Here is an 18,525-nt window from a genome sequence, read left to right as displayed (position 1 = left end):
AGGAGAAGATGAAGGGTAGGAGGTGGAGGAGGTGGAGGGGATGGAAAGATTGAGGAGAAAGTGGAGGGGAGATGGAGGAGGAGGAGATGGAGTAGGGGAGGTGGAGGAAAACATGGAGGAGAAGATGGAGCAGGAAACGAAGATGGATGAAGACAATAATGAAGATGATCAAGATGAAAACGAAGACTAAGAAGATGAAAACAATAAATACAAATGAGGAAAATGAAGATGAAGACAAAGACGAAGATGAAACCGAAGACTAAGAAGATGAAAACAATAAATACAAATGAGGAAAATGAAGATGAAGACAAAGACGAAGATGAAAACGAAGACGAAGATTAAGAAAATGAAGACGATGAAGACGAAGACGATGAAGATAATGAAGACAATGAAGACGAAGACGATGAAGACAAAGACGACGAAGACGATGAAGACGAAGATAATTAAGACAAAGACAATGAAGATAAAAAGACAAAGACGAAGATGAAGATGAAAACAGACAAAGATATAGACGAAGACGATGAAGATGAAGAACATGACGAAGATGAAGAAAATGAAAATGAACAGGAGGAGTTAGGAGGAGAAGATGGAGGGGGGGAGAAGGTGGAGGGGGGGAGAAGGTGGAGGGGGGGAGAAGGTGGAGGGGGGGAGAAGGTGGAGGGGGGGAGAAGGTGGAGGGGGGGAGAAGGTGGAGGGGGGAGAAGGTGGAGGGGGGAGAAGGTGGAGGGGGGAGAAGGTGGAGGGGGGAGAAGGTGGAGGAAGAGAAGAAGATGGAGGAAAAGAGGAGGAAGGAGGAGAAGGTGGGGAGGAGAAGATGGAGGGGAGGTGATGGAAAAGATGGAAGAGAAGATGGAGGAGAAGAAAGAGGAAGAGGAGAAGGTGGAGGAGGATGAGAAGATGATGCTGAAGATGACAACGAAGATGAAGATGAAAACGAAAGCAAAAAGATGAAGGCAAAGAAGACGAAGATGAAAAACATGAAGATGTAAAAGATGATGAGAATGAGAAGTAGGAGTAGAAGATGGAGGAGGAGGAGGAGAAAATAGATGTAGAAGGAGAAGAAGATGAAGGAGGAGGGGGAGGAGATGGAGAATGAGGAGGAGGTGCACATGGAGGAGAGGGAGGAGGAGGAGAAGGACCAGGACAAGATGGAGGAGGATGAGGGGAAGTTGAAAGAGGAGAAGGAGAATGAGGAGGTGCAGATGAAGGAGAAGAAGGACAGAAAGGGAGAAGATGGAGGAGACAACATGAAGGAGAAGGAAAAGATAAAGGAGGAGAGGAGGAGGAGGACAGGAAGGAAAAGATGGAGGAGGAGGACCAAGACAAGATGGAGAAGGAGGAGAGGGAGGGGGAGCAGGAGCAGAGGGGGGGGGGAGCATTGCAGATGGGAGGGGGGAGCGGAGGAGAAGGTGGAGGGGAGGAGACGGAGAAGGAGACCATGGAAGAGGACATGAAGGTGAAGGATGATGAAGAGTAGGAGAAAATGGAGGAGTAAAAGAAGATAGAGGAGGAGTTGAAGGAGGATGAGGAGGCGGAGGTGATGAAAGAGAGGAGGAAATGGAGGAGAAGATGAAGTAGGAGGAGGAGAAAATGAAAGAGGAGCAGGAGAAGGAACAGATGAAGCAGAGGAGAAAGAGATAAAGGAAAAGATGGAGCAGGAGCAGAAGATGGAGGGGGAGGAGAAGATCAAAGAGGATAAGGAGGAGAAGATGAAGGGTAGGAGGTGGAGGAGGTGGAGGGGATGGAAAGATTGAGGAGAAAGTGGAGGGGAGATGGAGGAGGAGGAGATGGAGTAAGGGAGGTGGAGGAAAACATGGAGGAGAAGATGGAGCAGGAAACGAAGATGGATGAAGACAATAATGAAGATGATCAAGATGAAAACGAAGACTAAGAAGATGAAAACAATAAATACAAATGAGGAAAATGAAGATGAAGACAAAGACAAAGATGAAAACGAAGACGAAGATTAAGAAAATGAAGACGATGAAGACGAAGACGATGAAGATAATGAAGACAATGAAGACGAAGACGATGAAGATAATGAAGACAATGAAGACGAAGACGATGAAGACAAAGACGACGAAGACGATGAAGACGAAGATAATTAAGACAAAGACAATGAAGATAAAGACAAAGACGAAGATGAAGATGAAAACAGACAAAGATATAGACAAAGACGATGAAGATGAAGAACATGACGAAGATGAAGAAAATGAAAATGAACAGGAGGAGTTAGGAGGAGAAGATGGAGGGGGGGAGAAGGTGGAGGGGGGGAGAAGGTGGAGGGGGGGAGAAGGTGGAGGGGGGAGAAGGTGGAGGGGGGAGAAGGTGGAGGGGGAGAAGGTGGAGGGGGAGAAGGTGGAGGGGGGAGAAGGTGGAGGGGGGAGAAGGTGGAGGGGGGAGAAGGTGGAGGGGGGAGAAGGTGGAGGGGGGAGAAGGTGGAGGGGGGAGAAGGTGGAGGGGGAGAAGGTGGAGGGGGAGAAGGAGGGGGGAGAAGGTGGAGGGGGGAGAAGGTGGAGGGGGAGAAGGTGGAGGGGGAGAAGGTGGAGGGGGAGAAGGTGGAGGGGGGAGAAGGTGGAGGGGGGAGAAGGTGGAGGGGGGAGAAGGTGGAGGGGGAGAAGGTGGAGGGGGGAGAAGGTGGAGGGGGAGAAGGTGGAGGGGGAGAAGGTGGAGGGGGGAGAAGGTGGAGGGGGGAGAAGGTGGAGGGGGAGAAGGTGGAGGAAGAGAAGAAGATGGAGGAAAAGAGGAGGAAGGAGGAGAAGGTGGGGAGGAGAAGATGGAGGGGAGGTGATGGAAAAGATGGAAGATTAGATGGAGGAGATGAAAGAGGAAGAGGAGAAGGTGGAGGAGGATGAGAAGATGATGCTGAAGATGACAACGAAGATGAAGATGAAAACGAAAGCAAAAAGATGAAGGCAAAGAAGACGAAAATGAAGATAAAAAAGACGAAGATGAAAAACATGAAGATGTAAAAGATGATGAGAATGAGAAGTAGGAGTAGAAGATGGAGGAGGAGGAGAAAATAGATGGAGAAGGAGAAGAAGATGAAGGAGGAGGGGGAGGAGATGGAGAATGAGGAGGAGGTGCACATGAAGGAGGAGAGGGAGGAGGAGGAGAAGGACCAGGACAAGATGAAGGAGGAGGATGAGGGGAAGATGAAAGAGGAGAAGGAGAATGAGGAGGTGCAGATGAAGGAGAAGAAGGACAGAAAGGGAGAAGATGGAGGAGACAACATGAAGGAGAAGGAGAAGATAAAGGAGGAGAGGAGGAGGAGGACAGGAAGGAAAAGATGGAGGAGGAGGACCAGGACAAGATGGAGAAGGAGGAGAGGGAGGGGGAGCAGGAGCAGAGGGGGGGGGAGCATAGCAGATGGGAGGGGGGAGCGGAGGAGAAGGTGGAGGGGAGGAGACGGAGAATGAGACCATGGAAGAGGACATGAAGGTGAAGGATGATGAAGAGTAGGAGAAAATGGAGGAGTAAAAGAAGATAGAGGAGGAGTTGAAGGAGGATGAGGAGGCGGAGGTGATGAAAGAGAGGAGGAAATGGAGGAGAAGATGAAGTAGGAGGAGGAGAAAATGAAAGAGGAGCAGGAGAAGGAACAGATGAAGCAGAGGAGAAAGAGATAAAGGAAAAGATGGAGCAGGAGCAGAAGATGGAGGGGGAGGAGAAGATCAAAGAGGATAAGGAGGAGAAGATGAAGGGTAGGAGGTGGAGGAGGTGGAGGGGATGGACAGATTGAGGAGAAAGTGGAGGGGAGATGGAGGAGGAGGAGATGGAGTAGGGGAGGTGGAGGAAAACATGGAGAAGATGGAGCAGGAAACGAAGATGGATGAGGACAATAATGAAGATGATCAAGATGAAAACGAAGACTAAGAAGATGAAAACAATAAATACAAATGAGGAAAATGAAGATGAAGACAAAGACGAAGATGAAAACGAAGACTAAGAAGATGAAAACAATAAATACAAATGAGGAAAATGAAGATGAAGACAAAGACGAAGATGAAAATGAAGACGAAGATTAAGAAAATGAAGACGATGAAGACGAAGACGATGAAGATAATGAAGACGAAGACGATGAAGACAAAGACGATGAAGACGAAGACGATGAAGATAATGAAGACAATGAAGACGAAGACGATGAAGATAATGAAGACAATGAAGACGAAGACGATGAAGACGAAGACGAAGACGATGAAGACGAAGACGATGAAGACGAAGATAATTAAGACAAAGACAATGAAGATAAAAAGACAAAGACGAAGATGAAGATGAAAACAGACAAAGATATAGACGAAGACGATGAAGATGAAGAACATGACGAAGATGAAGAAAATGAAAATGAACAGGAGGAGTTAGGAGGAGAAGATGGAGGGGTGGAGAAGGTGGAGGGGGGGAGAAGGTGGAGGGGGGAGAAGGTGGAGGGGGGAGAAGGTGGAGGGGGGAGAAGGTGGAGGGGGAGAAGGTGGAGGGGGAGAATGTGGAGGAAGAGAAGGTGGAGGAAGAGAAGGTGGAGGGGGAGAAGGTGGAGGAAGAGAAGAAGATGGAGGAAAAGAGGAGGAAGGAGGAGAAGGTGGGGAGGAGAAGATGGAGGGGAGGTGATGGAAAAGATGGAAGATTAGATGGAGGAGATGAAAGAGGAAGAGAAGGTGGAGGAGGATGAGAAGATGATGCTGAAGATGACAACGAAGATGAAGATGAAAACGAAAGCAAAAAGATGAAGGCAAAGAAGACGAAAATGAAGATAAAGAAGACGAAGATGAAAAACATGAAGATGTAAAAGATGATGAGAATGAGAAGTAGGAGTAGAAGATGGAGGAGGAGGAGATGGAGTAGTGGAGGTGGAGGAAAACATGGAGGAGAAGATGGAGCAGGAAACGAAGATGGATGAAGACAATAATGGTGGGCAAGTTGTTGGAGAAGATCCTGAGAGGCAGAATTTATGAGCATTTGGAGAGACATAATCTGATTAGGGATAGTCAGCATGGCTTTGTCAAGGGCAGGCTGTGCCTTATGAGCCTGACTGAGTTCTTTAATTATGTAACACAACACATTGATGAAGTCTGTATAGTGTATATGGATTTCAGTAGGCACTTGTTAAGGTTCCCCATGCAAGGCTCCTTCAGAAAGTAAGGAGGCATGAGATCCAAGGAGATCTTGCTTTGTGGATCCAGAATTTGCTTGCCCACAGAAGGCAAAGAGTGGTTATAGATGGGTCATATTCTGCATGGAGGCTGGTGACCAGTGGTGATCTGGGACCCCTCCATTTTGTGACTTTTATAAATGACCTGGATGAAGTAGAAGGGTGGGTTAGTAACTCTGCCGATGACACAAAAGTTGGGGGTGTTGTGGAGAGTCTGGAGGGTTGTCAGAGGTTACAGCGGGACATCGATATATTGCAGAACTGGGCTGAGAAGAGACAAATGGACTTCAACTCAGAAAAGTATGAAGTGGTTCATTTTGGAATGTCAAATTTGAAGACAGAATACTATATTGATGGTAAGATTCTTGGTAGTGTGGAGAATCAGTAAGATCTTGGAGTCTTTGTCAACAGGACACTCAAATCTGCTGCGCAGGTTGACAGTGTTGTTAAGAAGGCATATGGTGTGTTGGCATCCATCAACTATGGGATTGAGTTCAAGAGCCATGAGGTAATGTTACAGCTATATAAGACCTTATTTAGACCCCACTTGGAGTACTGTGTTCAGCTCTGGTCACCTCACTACAGGAAGGATGTGGATACTATAGAAAGAGAACAGAGGAGATTTACAAGGACGTTGCCTGGATTTAGAGCATGTCTTATGAGAGTAGGTTGAGTGAACTTGGCCTTTTCTCCTTGGAGCGATGGAGGATGAGAGGTGACCTGATAGAGGTATATAAGATGATGAGGGGCATTAATCATGTGGACAGACAGAGTCTTTTTCCCAAGGCTGAAATGGCTAACATGAGGGGCATAGTTTTAAGGTGTTTGGAAATAGGTACCAATGGGATATCAAGGGTAAATGTTTTGCACAGATGCGTGCATAGAATGCACTGCTGGTGGCGGTGGTGGAAGTGGATACAATAGGGTCTTTTAACATTGTAGGCCAAAGGGCCTGTATTGTGCTGTAGATTTCTATGTTCTATGTACAGGAGAAGAGGCAGTGGATCTGTTAAAACATAGGTAAATCTTGATGGCCTGACCAGGTACATCCCAAGAATGCAGTGGGAAGCTAGAAAACAAATTGAGGGAATCTGGCAGAGATATATATATATCATCATTAGTGGAAAGTGAAGTGTCAGAAGACTGGAGGGTGGCCAATGTGCCTAAATTTAAAAAGGACTGTTAAGAAAAATTAGACCAGTAAATGGTAAATGGTAGGTAAATTAGCGGAGGGAATTCTGAGGGATAAGATGAACAAGCATTTGGAAAGATAGGGGTTGATTATGGACAGTCAGCACAGCTTTGTATGTTGCATATCATGTCTCTGGAATTTGATTTTGCTTTGATATTGTGACTGAGAAGATTCATGAGGGCAGGACAGTAGATGTGGTCTATATAGATTCAGTAAGGCCTTTATAGGGTACTATTGAAAGTTAGCCACCATGGGATCCAGGGAGAGTTAGTGAATTAAATAGGGAATTGGCCTGATAATAGGAAGCAGGGTGATGGTGAAAGGCCTGAGAATCAAGGTATGCCTTATGGCTTGTTGCTTGGTATTGAGAAACTACACAGCATGATTAGTAAATTTGCTGATGACAATAACATAGGTGGTGTCACTGAAAGTAAAGGTGGAGAAAGGTTGGGGCATTTTTTTCCACTGGAGTGTAGAAAACTGAGGGGTGATCTTATAGAGATGTATAAAAACGAGAGCCACAGTTAGGATAAGGGAATTGAGATCTAGGGGACTTGTTTAAAAGAGAGCGGTGAGAATTAACAAGGACCAAAGGTGGTGTGTGTTTATGGATTGCACAGCCAAAGGAAGTGGTGAGGTACTGCATTAACAACATTTATAAGGTACTTAGACACATACATGGATAGGAAAGCTGAGAGCAGGGATTCCTAACCTGGAGTCCTCAGGCCCCTCAGTTGATGTTAAGGCTCAATGGCATAATAAAATGTTGGGAACCCTTGGGCTAGAGGGATGTGGACCAAATGCAGACAAATGGGTCAAGCTTAGATGGGAATCTTGGTGAGACTGCTTCCATGCCCTATAACCTTAAAATGGCAAGGGGCAAACTATGAGGGTATTAGACAGGAACTAGGGAACAACTGTTGCTGAATGAATGCATATCTGAGACATAAAGGGTGTTTAAAGACTAACTGTGCAGAATAGGTATATCCCAGTCACAGTAAAGACAAGAATGGCAAGGTAGAGAAATTTTCATTAAGATTTAGGCAGTGAATTTATCCAAGAAGGAAAAGATGAAATAAGGCTTAGGAAGCAAAGATGAAATGGGGCTCTTGAAGATTATAAAAAAGCTGGAAAAGAACTCAACAGAGGAATTAGAGCCAGGAGAAGCCAGGAAAAGTCAAACTGAGGGGAAGGACCTGGTAGAAGTTTGTAAGACTGAATGACATAGATAAAATAGACAGCCAATGTTTTCTTCCCCCAACCACCCCTAGGTTAAAATGTCTTATAGAAGAGAGCATGTGAGAAGGATAAGTTCAAAAATGTGTGGAGCAAGCTGTTGGTTTACACAGTGGTCAGTGCCTGGACTGCACTGCAATGGTGGTGATACAAGCAAATATGACTTGAACTTAAGAGGTCTTAGATAGGAACGAACATGGTAGTAGAAGATGTCATTGCCACCTTACACCCACCCATTGCAATATGAATACACTGTGGAGAGTATTTGAACATCACCAACCCCCAATTTCCCCATGAATATAGAGAGGGGGTGTTTGAACATCACTGCCCAATCCCCCACTATCACCAGTATTCACCATTGACCACTGTAAGACAGGAATATACCCACCCTGACACTGACCCTCACCCTAGGAGGGATAAGCTGAAGCATAGCACTGGTACCTTGCACAGAGGGTGAGCGATCCATGTACACCTTGGATCCTGAGCACATTCTCCACCGTGTCAGCACAGAGCTTCCTCACCTGACAATGGAATGCAGCAAAGAATGAGCAGGAGACTCAGGGTCACATCCATGGTGAGGGACAGGCAGGTGGGGCATTGCAGGTCTTTATGGACAGTAGGTAAATACATAAGTGCAGTGTGCGAACACTGACAGTGTGTAAGGAAGGTCCAGACTGAATCATCTTGACACAGGCGGATTTTGGCCAAGGGTTCACACATGGGGTTAAGATGAAGGGTGCCCACCACTGTGGATGTTGGGCTAAATGGACTATTCCTGCATTGTGTGAGTGGATGTCTTCAACACTCCCCCTTCGCAGACCAAAGTGGTGGAGGAATGCCTTGCACAGGTGGGGAGTGGGAAGGGGCATCCCAACACCCCCTCCACAAATACTTTCACACCCACCCCACTATTTACCTTTAGGGTTTCCAGCGGCAGGACCTTCCGTAGCTGACATTTGCCACCACGTCTTGGCACCGTATACAGCAACATATCACTCAGCTGTGGAGACAATGATAATTTACTAAGTCATTTATCCTGTGAGCCTCATCTACCGTCTGATCTCATACTTCCTGTAATGTCAGGAGCTGAGAGAAGTTGTGGACACAATCTCAAGGTCTTGTAAAATCATGAGGGACATTCAGGAGGTGAATCGTCACAATCCCTTATCTCAGGGTATGGGAGTCTAAAACTAGAGAAAATAGGTTTAATGGGAGTGATTTAAAGGTGATCTAAGAGGCAAATTATTCATAATGTGATGGTATATGGAAACTGATGGAGGAAGTGGTAGAGGTAGGTACAGTAGGATTAAAGAGATATGGGACTAACTCTGTTAGAGAGATTGGCTGGAATGGACAAGTTGAATCAAAGGGCCTGTTTCTCTCCTATGACTCTATGTACTTACTTATATGGTCATAAGGCTAATAATAAACAGAACTGTATGAATTGCTACACCTTGGATTATGCAATTCAAATATTCATGGGATCTAAATGTAGCAAATTATGAAAGAGCACAGTAAATATGCAAACATGTTAACATACAGCAAACAGTAGCCCAGAATAATAAATGAAATATAAAGCAAGAACGAGAAAAATCAAACACAAGGAAATCTGCAGATGCTGGAAATTCAAACAACACACACAAGATGTTGGTGGAACACAGCAGGCCAGGCAGCATCTATAAGGAGAAGCACTGTCGACGTTTTGGGCCGAGGCCCTACGTCAGGACTAACTGAAAGGAAAGATAGTAAGAGATTTGAAAGTAGTGGGGGGAGGGGGAATGCGAAATGGTAGGAGAAGACCGGAGGGGGTGGAATGAAGCTAAGAGCTGGAGAGGTGATTGGCGAAAGTGATACAGAGCTGGAAAGGTGATTGGCGAAAGTGATACAGAGCTGGAGAAGGGAAAGGATCATGGGACGGGAGGCCTAGGGAGAAAGAAATGGGGGGAAGCACCAGAGGGAGATGGAGAACAGGCAGAGTGATGGGCAGAGAGAGAGAAAAAAAACAAACAACTAAATATGTCAGGAGGGGTATTAATGGAAGTTAGAGAAGACAATGTTCACGCCATCAGGTTGGAGGCTACCCAGCCGGTATATAAGGTGTTGTTCATGCCATCAGGTTGGAGGCTGGTGTGGTATACTGCGTCCAGTGTTCCCGGTGTGGCCTTTTATAACTTATCCTTGTAAGCGGAACAAGTGGTACACCTATCCTTACACTTCCTCCCTCACCACCATTCAGGGCCCCAGACAGTCCTTCCAGGTGAGGCAACACTTCACCTGTGAGTCGGCTGGTGTGGTATATTGCATCCGATGCTCCCGGTGTGGCCTTTTATATATTGGTGAGACCCGACGCAGACTGGGAGACCATTTCGCTGAACATCTACGCTTGGTCCGCCAGAGAAAGCAGGATCTCCCAGTGGCCACACATTATAATTCCATGTCCCATTCCCATTCTGATATGTCTATCCATGGCCTCCTCTACTGTCAAAATGAATCCAAACTCAGGTTGGAGGAACAACACCTTATATACCGGCTGGGTAGCCTCCAACCTGATGGCATGAACAGTGACTTCTCTAACTTCTGTTAATGCCCCTCCTCCCCTTCTTACCCCATCCCTGACTTATTTAGTTGTTTGTTTCTTTTCTCTCTCTCTCTGCCCATCGCTCTGCCTGTTCTCCATCTCCCTCTGGTGCTTCCCCCACTCCCCGCCCCCCCACCTTTCTTTCTCCCTAGGCCACCCGTCCCATGATCCTTTCCCTTCTCCAGCTCTGTATCACTTTCGCCAATCACCTTTCCAGCTCTTGGCTTCATCCCACCCCATCCGGTCTTCTCCTATCATTTCGCATTTCCCCCCCTCCCCCCACTACTTTCAAATCTCTTACTATCTTTTCTTTCAGTTAGTCCTGACGAAGGGTCTCAGCCCGAAACGTCGACAGTGCTTCTCCTTATAGATGCTGCCTGGCCAAGTCTTTATGCATATTTAAGGCAGAGGTTGATAGATTCTTGATTGGTCTGGGTATGAAGGGATATGGGGGGGGAAGGCTGGAGAATGGGGCTGAGAAGAAAACTGGGTAAGCCATGATGAAATGGCGGAGCAGACTCGATGGGCCAAATGGCCTAATTCTGCTCCTATATCTTATGGTATTATGGTGAATATTCATTGATAACATTTACACCATGCAGGCAAGTTAGGCCCTAATATAAGTTCAAATAAAGCAAGTGTATATTACCAGGAAGCAGTATCGAGGCTGCATGGCTCCATCAGTCAGTCTCAGTAGACGTCCCTCTTTGATAAACATCTGCAGCAACAAAGTGGCAGGTAAATGGATGCTCCAAAGTGCTGCTCAAAAACCACACTCCTCCCCATATCTCCTGTCACTCAACAATGAAGGGTATAATGCTCCAAAACACAAAATGTTATTCTTTTTTAACCCTGGGATGTCCAGAATGGTTATGTCAGCACTGCCCTTTGCCCGGCGTAGTGTGACAATCTGTTGAGGATTGTGAGCTACAGATTGTGAGAGGACATTGATCCAATAACTAGTAGTTGCTCCCCCCCCCCATACTGATACGAGCTAATCTTCCACCACTCTGTGGACCACTCAGCCACAAACGTAATCCCTTTTCTCCCTGGATCTCACGCCCAGACCACTTGGGATTCCCCTCATTTCCATACAGAGCAGCATACCCATTCGCTGAGGACTCTACTTCACTGACACTGAATTCCCATTCCATATAGTCTTGCTTCTGCACTGAATGGTATCCAGTCCTCCAACTCTCCACTCTTGTTTTGGATTATATTCTGATTTATTGCATCTGGCTTTATTCTCATTAATTGTGTCTCTGGTCTAGTATTGGACAAGATTCCCAATCCTTGAGGTCTCCACCCATGTACTGCCAATATTTCCATTACCTTTACTTCTGCATCAGATTATTCAATTCCAACTGCTCCCCACTCTCCCATTTCTTATGCTCCCAAATTCTGCATAAAACTGCATTCCCATTCTCTATAATCCCTGCTCCTGCACTAGATGACATTCCTATTCTATACCATTTGTCACTTATTCACTGTACAGAATTCCCATTGCTTATGTCCCCTTTTCTGTTCTGGATGGGTTTCCTGTTCCCAGTACTGCATTGGAAGATATTCCCATTCCATGTCATTCCCTGTGCTCCCCATTCCTGTACTGGATAGTATTTCCATTCTCTATGCTCCTGCAGTGAACATTATTCCCGTTCACAGAGATTCCCCACTTGTATTGGATAATACTCCTATCCTGATGAGCCTCCCACTGCTGCACTGAACGTTATCCAAATTCTATAACATACTTCTATATTTCAGTGGCTCTATTGTCTGTGGTCCCTACACTGTCACTAGAAGGATGGTCATTTCTGCACTGGACTAGATTTCTATTCCTGCTGCTCCCCACTCCTGCATTGGACATTATTCCCAATCTGTCCGTTCCCCACTCCAGTTATGGCTGTTGTAAGGGTCTGTACTCTTACAAACATGGTCTGTTCTAACCTCTAATATTGCTGTCCCTGCTACACCCAATCTTAATGACAGCCCCAGTCTGGCTGCAGGCACCAGGGCTGCCACCACAGACACTGGCTGTCAGTGCAAGAAGAGAAGTACAGTAAATGGTAGGTTGAGAGCCAGGAAAGAATATACTCACCCTATCGGACTGGAAACCCTGATGGAAGCCCTTCACTCGGTACTCAATGTCAAGCAGTTTCTGAAAGCTCTCCTGTTTGAAGACGAAAATAAGAATCATCAAGGGAATTGGCAAGTAGATAGTCAGAGATGGAGAGAGTGCAAAACAGACAGTAGAACAGAGATGAATGGAGGGATTGGGATGGAAGGTGAAGGAGGTATGAGAGAAAGGGTAATAAGTAATCTTGGGATTACTACCTGTGCCACGTGACAGTGAGAATAGGATGAGGTGAAGGATGAATGCGTGGCTGAGGGATTGGAGCAGGGTGCAGCGATTCAGATTTCTGGATCATTGGGACCTCTTTTGGGGCAGGAGTGACCTGTATGAAAAGGACTTGAATCCCGGGGGACCAATATCCTGGCAGGGAGGTTTGCTAAGGCTACTGCGGAGAGTTTAAACTGGAATTGTTGGGGGAGGGAACCCAACTGAAGAGACTGGGGAAGAGGAGGTTAGTTCACAAATAGAGAAAGCTTGTAGACAGTGCGAAAGGGAGGATAGGCAGGTGATAGAGAAGGGGTCCACTCAGACCGAAGGCTTGAGATGTGTCTATTTTACTGCAAGGAGTGTTGTGAACAAAGCGGATGAGCTTAGAGCATGGATCAGTACTTGGAGATATGATGTGGTGGCCATCACAGAGACTTGGATGGCTCAGGGACAGGATTGGTTACTTCATGTGCCCGTTTTAGATGTTTCAAGAAGGACAGGGAGGGAGACAAAAGAGGTGGGGGTGTGGCACTGTTGATCAGAGATAGTGTCACAGCTGCAGAAAAGGTGGACGCCATGGAAGGATTGTCTACGGCGTCTCTGTGGGTGGAGGTTAGAAACAGAAAGGGGTCAATAACTTTACTGGGTGTTTTTTATAGGCCACCTAATAATAACAGGAATATTAAGGAACAGATAGGGAAACAGATCCTGGAAAGGTGTAATAATAACAGAGTTGTCATGATGGTAGATTTTAATTTCCCAAATATCGATTGGCATCTCCCTAGAGTGAGGGGTTTAGATGGGGTGGAGTTTGTTAGGTGTGTTCAGGAAGGTTTCTTGACAGTATGTAGATAAGCCTACAAGAGGAGAGGCTGTACTTGATCTGGTATTGGGAAATGAACCTGGTCAGGTGTCAGATCTCTCAGTGGGAGAGCATTTTGGAGATAGCGATCATAATTCTATCTGCTTTACAATAGCATTGGAGAGAGATAGAAAGAGACAAGGTAGAAAGGCGTTTAACTGGAGTAAGGGGAATTATGAGGCTATCAGGCAGGAAATTGCAGGCTTAAACTGGAAACAGATGTTCTCAGGGAAAAGTACAGAAGAAATGTGGCAAATATTCAGGAGATATTTGTGTAGAGCTCTGTATAGGTATGTTCCAATGAGACAGGGAAGTTATGGTAGGCTACAGGAACCGTGGTGTACAAAGGCTGTAATAAGTCTAGTCAAGAAGAAAAGCTTACAAAAGGTTTAGAGAGCTAGGTAATGTTAGAGATCTAGAAGATTATAAAGCTAACAGGAAGGAGCTTAAGAAGGAAATTAGGAGAGCCAGAAGGGGCCATGAGAAGGCCTTGGTGGGCAGGATTAAGGAAAACCCCAAGGCATTCTACGAGTACATGAAGAGCAAGAGGATAAGACGTGAAAGAATGGGACCTATTAACTGTGACAGTGGGAAAGTGTGTATGGAACCGGAGGAAATAGCAGAGGTAATGAATACTTTATTTCAGTATTCACTAAGGAAAAGGATCTTAGTGATTGTAGTGATGACTTGCAGTGGACTGAAAAGCTTGAGCATGTAGATATTAAGAAAGAGGATGTGCTGGAGCTTTTGGAAAGCATCAAGTTGGATAAGTCGCCGGGACCGGACAAAATGTACCCCAGGCTACTGTGGGAGGCAAGAGAGGAGATTGTTGAGCCTCTGGTGATAATCTTTGCATCATCAATGGGGATGGGAGAGGTTCCCGAGGATTGGAGGGTTGCAGATGTTGTTCCTTTATTCAAGAAAGGGAGTAGAGATAGCCCAGGAAATTATAGACCAGTGAGTTTTACCTCAGTGGGTAAGTTGATGGAGAAGATCCTGAGAGGCAGGACTTATGAACATTTGGAGAGGTGTAATATGATTAGGAGTAGTCAGCATGGCTTTGTAAAGGAAAGGCAATTTTTTGAGCATGTGACTAAAGACATTGATGAAGGAAGAGCAGTAGATAGGCTTTTTCCATTGAGAGTAGCGGAGATTCAAACAAGAGGACATGATTAGAGAGTTCGGGGGCAAATGTTCAGGGATAACATGAGGGGGAACTTCTTTACTCAGAGGGTGGTAGCTGTATGGAATGAGCTTCCAGTAGAAGTGGAAGCAGGTTTGATTTTGTCATTTAAAAAAAAAATTGGATAGGTATATGGACAGGAAAGGAATGGAGGGTTATGGGCTGATGCAGGTAGGTGGGACTAGGTGAGAGCAACCATTTGGCACGGACTAGAAGGGCCGAGATGGCCTGTTTCCATACTGTAATTGTTATATGGTAATAGATGTAGTGTATATGGATTTCAGCAAGGCATTTCATAAGGTGCCCCATGCAAGGCTTATTGAGAAAGTAAGGAGGCATGGGATCCAAGGGGACATTGCTTTGTGGATCCAGAACTGGCTTGCCCACAGAAGGCAAAGTGTGGTTGTAGATGAGTCATGTTCTGCATGGAGGTTGGTCACCAGTGGAGTGCCTCAGGGATCTGTTCTGGGTTAGTAAGTTTGCTGATGACATAAAGGTTGGAGGTGTTGTGGACAGTGTGGAGGGCTGTCAGAGGTTACAGCAGGACATTGATAGGATGCAAAACTGAGCTGAGAAGTGGCAGTTGGAGTTCAACCCAGATAAGCGTGAAGTTGTTCATTTTGGTAGGTCAAATATGATGGCAGAATAGTGTATTAATGGTAAGACTCTTGGCAGTGTGGAGGAACAGAGGGATCTTGGGGTCCGAGTCCATAGGTCGCTCAAAGCAGCTGCGCAGGGTGACTCTGTGGTTAAGAAGGCGTGTGGTGTATTGGCCTTCATCAATCGTAGAATTGAATTTAGGAGCCAAGAGGTAATGTTGCAGCTATATCGGACCCTGCTCAGACCCCACCTGGAGTACTGTGCTCAGTTCTGGTCGCCTCACTACAGGAAGGATGTGGAAGCCATAGAAAGGGTGCAGAGGAGATTTACAAGGATGTTGCCTGGATTGGGGAGCGTGCCTTTTGAGAATAGGTTGAGTGAACTCAGCCTTTTCTCCTTGGAGTGACAGAGGACGAGAGGTGACCTGATAAAGGTGTGCAAGGTGATGAGAGACTTTGATCATGTGGATAGTCAGAGGCTTTTTCCCAGGGCTGAAATGGTTGCCACAAGAGGACACAGGTTTAAGGTGCTGGGGAGTAGGTATAGAGGAGATGTCAGGGGTATGTTTTTTACTCAGAGAGTGGTGAGTGCGTGAAATGGGCTGCTGGCAACGGTGGTGGAGGCGGATACGATAGGGTCTTTTAAGAGGCTTTTAGATAGGTACATGGAGCTTAGTAAAATAGAGGGCTATAGGTAAGTCTAGTAATTTCTAAGGTAGTGACATGTTTGGCACAACTTTGTGGGCTGAAGAGCCTGTATTGTGCTGTAGGTTTTCTATGTTTCTGTGTTTAAGTGGGGTTAGGGAAGGAAAAGGGGAGGAGTGTGGAGAGAAGGAGGGAGGAGCAGGAAAATAGGGCAGAAGAGGAAGTGGGGTAGAAAGCAGGGTGGAGAGAGAGAGAAAAGTAGAAGGATGAAGGTAACAGGAAAGGTGGTAAGTGGAAGAGGGTGGGAGATGGGAAGAGGGAAGTGGTAGAAAGGTGTGGAGGTGGGAATGGGTGGGGTGAGAATATGCCTATGGTGTGTAGGTGTGAGCATGTGTTCATTTGCTGTGGAGGAGGGTGTTTGCATTCCAGGCAATGGAAACTACTCCATCCCTCTCCTAACATGCCTTGTAGATGGTGGGATGATGATGATTCTGGAATCACATCAGCCTGATGCCCTCCTTCCTCAAAAATTAATTTAAAGGAATCTATTCCTTTTGTTTGCCTGCTGATTTTCCAATGTACTGATGGCCCTGGTGTGATTTACAGTGTGGTTCCCCAATTACCTGTTTGGTGATTTAATTATGCCACTGTGTTCCTGTGTGGGCTCAAACTGCACTGGTCTCAGTTTGTCCCTCTCTGTCTCTGTACCTGTCCCAGTTTCACCCTGACCTAGTCTCTACCAGTCCTTGTCCCAACCCATCCCATCCCTATCCTGGGACATTCCGATAGCAAACTATGAATCCTTACTCCGTGTTTCACACTCAGCCGGACCTGGTCACAGACTTCATCCACGACAACCAGCACAGCTGCAAAGCGAAGAAAAGGTTATCATCAATGAAGGGCTGAGAACTGAGGTCATCCCTACACCACCGACTGCAACAGAGGTTTCTAGGTCAGTGAGAGAGACCAGACTGTGCATGAGGAAATGTCCTGTGCTGAACGGAAAAGCAGATGACTGGCCAGACCTACCACTTCTGAGGGCTGGGGACCAGAACAACAGGCTTTAATCACATTGTAGCTCACCCACAGTAAAGAACACATCCAGTGCTCAGTACAGAAGGCTAAGGAGGTGTAGGCTCCAATACTGCCATGTGGCATCAAATGGTGAGGAAGCAAACTACCCATCCCTCCGCCTCCTGGCTACCTATTACTTCCACCCCACCCACAACCATCCACCCCATCCCTCACCCTCCCTTCTTCCCCTTGCATCCCTCCCCCTACTCCATTTCTGACCCACTCTGCCAAATTTACTGTGCACCTCGAGCACATTCCTCCTTTTTCTTGGCCCTTCACACTACAACCATTGACATATGTGACCATCAGTGTGCTGCACACATGCGGTGAGACCTACAACTATGAGAACACTCCTATTCTCCACTGTCCCTCCACATCTCCCACTACTGTCAGTGTTGGTCAAAGTCCACGGTGGTGGTCACTGCTGTCTGTCCCGTTTCAGCAACGTTCTAGTTAAATATTCAGCAGGTCAGGCAGCATCTGCAGAGAGCAAAACAAATGTTCATGGGAAAAAACCCTTATAGTATTCAGAAATAAGACCTGGCAAGTGATGAATTTGATGTTGCTAACTAGGTGAAGCAAGAACCAAATCGTATGAATGATAGAATAGATCTATTTAGGGAGCTAAACACACAAATTGCTGGAGGAACTCAGCAGGCCCAAGCAGCATCTTTCGAAAAAAGTACAGTTGATGTTTTGGGCCGTGACCCTTTGGCAGGGTTCACTACTTGGATTTCCAGCATCTGCAGATTTTCTCTTGTTTGCTATTTAGGGAACCGGCAACTTTACAACTAGATTAATGTCAGGCTTGTTTACAGTATATTCCATATTGTTTTACTGCAGGTATGGGAGCACAATGTTGCAAGTGAAGCATTGTAGGATTAATGCCTCTGCCTTGTGCTAGTGAAGGTAAGAATTAGAAGGGTATGGCAGATAGCTGGAGTTCAGAGATTCAAATTCGTGGATCATTAGAATTTTTTCTAGGACAGAGGAAACCTAGACAAAATTTAAAAAATCATGGATCAGCACTTTATTTACTAGATACATTTACGTGAATTAAAAATTCATTGTGATGTGTTGGTCAGGGTGAAATATGCAACAAAACAATGTTCAACCATTATAAAGAATCATATTAAAAAGGTTAGAGGCTAAAGTACTGGTATGGAGTAAAATGCATAAATACCAGCATTTATTTACATATTATAAAAAGTGTTTTAAAGTGCAGTGCAGTGACAGGGGTAATAGTTGGAACAGGGGCAAACTAGAATAGTTGATCAGGTTAACAGCCTGGGGCAAGAAGTTTTTAAGATGTTATGAAGTTTTTTGTTTTAATAGCCCTGGAGCACTTTCCAGAAGGGAGCTTTGAAAAAGGCAGTCTGCAAGTGGATAGTATCAGCAATGATTTTTCTTGCCTGCTTCTTTGACCTGGACACATACAAGCTCTGTGTGATGGCAGACAGCAGCAAATGACCTATTCTGCTGACCTGACAGTTTGCTGGAGTTTTTGTACATTGTGAAAGGATGCTGCACCAGAGTAATGGCTGATGTGAGGATGACGGCAATGTCAAATTATATCAGTATGTTCTGCGGAAGATGGAATTTTACTAACTGCAGCAAGAAGTACATTGTCTGCACAGCTTTTTTCTTAATAAAGGAGAAATGATTCTACCACAAG

General features: G+C 45.7%; 1 protein-coding gene across 1 annotated transcript in view; it reads right to left on the bottom strand.

Moving 5' to 3' along the window:
• Window positions 1-18,525, bottom strand: part of LOC140742090 (FYVE, RhoGEF and PH domain-containing protein 5-like) — a 309,076-nt gene that overhangs the window by 141,783 nt on the left and 148,768 nt on the right. Inside the window, exons 10-14 of the mRNA XM_073072916.1 lie at window positions 16,584-16,642; window positions 12,245-12,316; window positions 10,799-10,867; window positions 8,488-8,571; window positions 8,013-8,092 (exon numbers count right to left, since the gene is read on the bottom strand). Coding sequence (XP_072929017.1) covers window positions 8,013-8,092; window positions 8,488-8,571; window positions 10,799-10,867; window positions 12,245-12,316; window positions 16,584-16,642 — 364 coding nt within the window. The remainder of the gene's footprint in view (window positions 1-8,012; window positions 8,093-8,487; window positions 8,572-10,798; window positions 10,868-12,244; window positions 12,317-16,583; window positions 16,643-18,525) is intronic.

Source organism: Hemitrygon akajei, chromosome 19 (genome assembly GCF_048418815.1).
Source record: "Hemitrygon akajei chromosome 19, sHemAka1.3, whole genome shotgun sequence".
In the NCBI taxonomy this organism is placed as follows: domain Eukaryota; kingdom Metazoa; phylum Chordata; class Chondrichthyes; order Myliobatiformes; family Dasyatidae; genus Hemitrygon; species Hemitrygon akajei.
The sequence above is the reverse complement of the archived record's forward strand: the minus strand, read 5'-3'. Positions and strand labels throughout refer to the sequence as shown.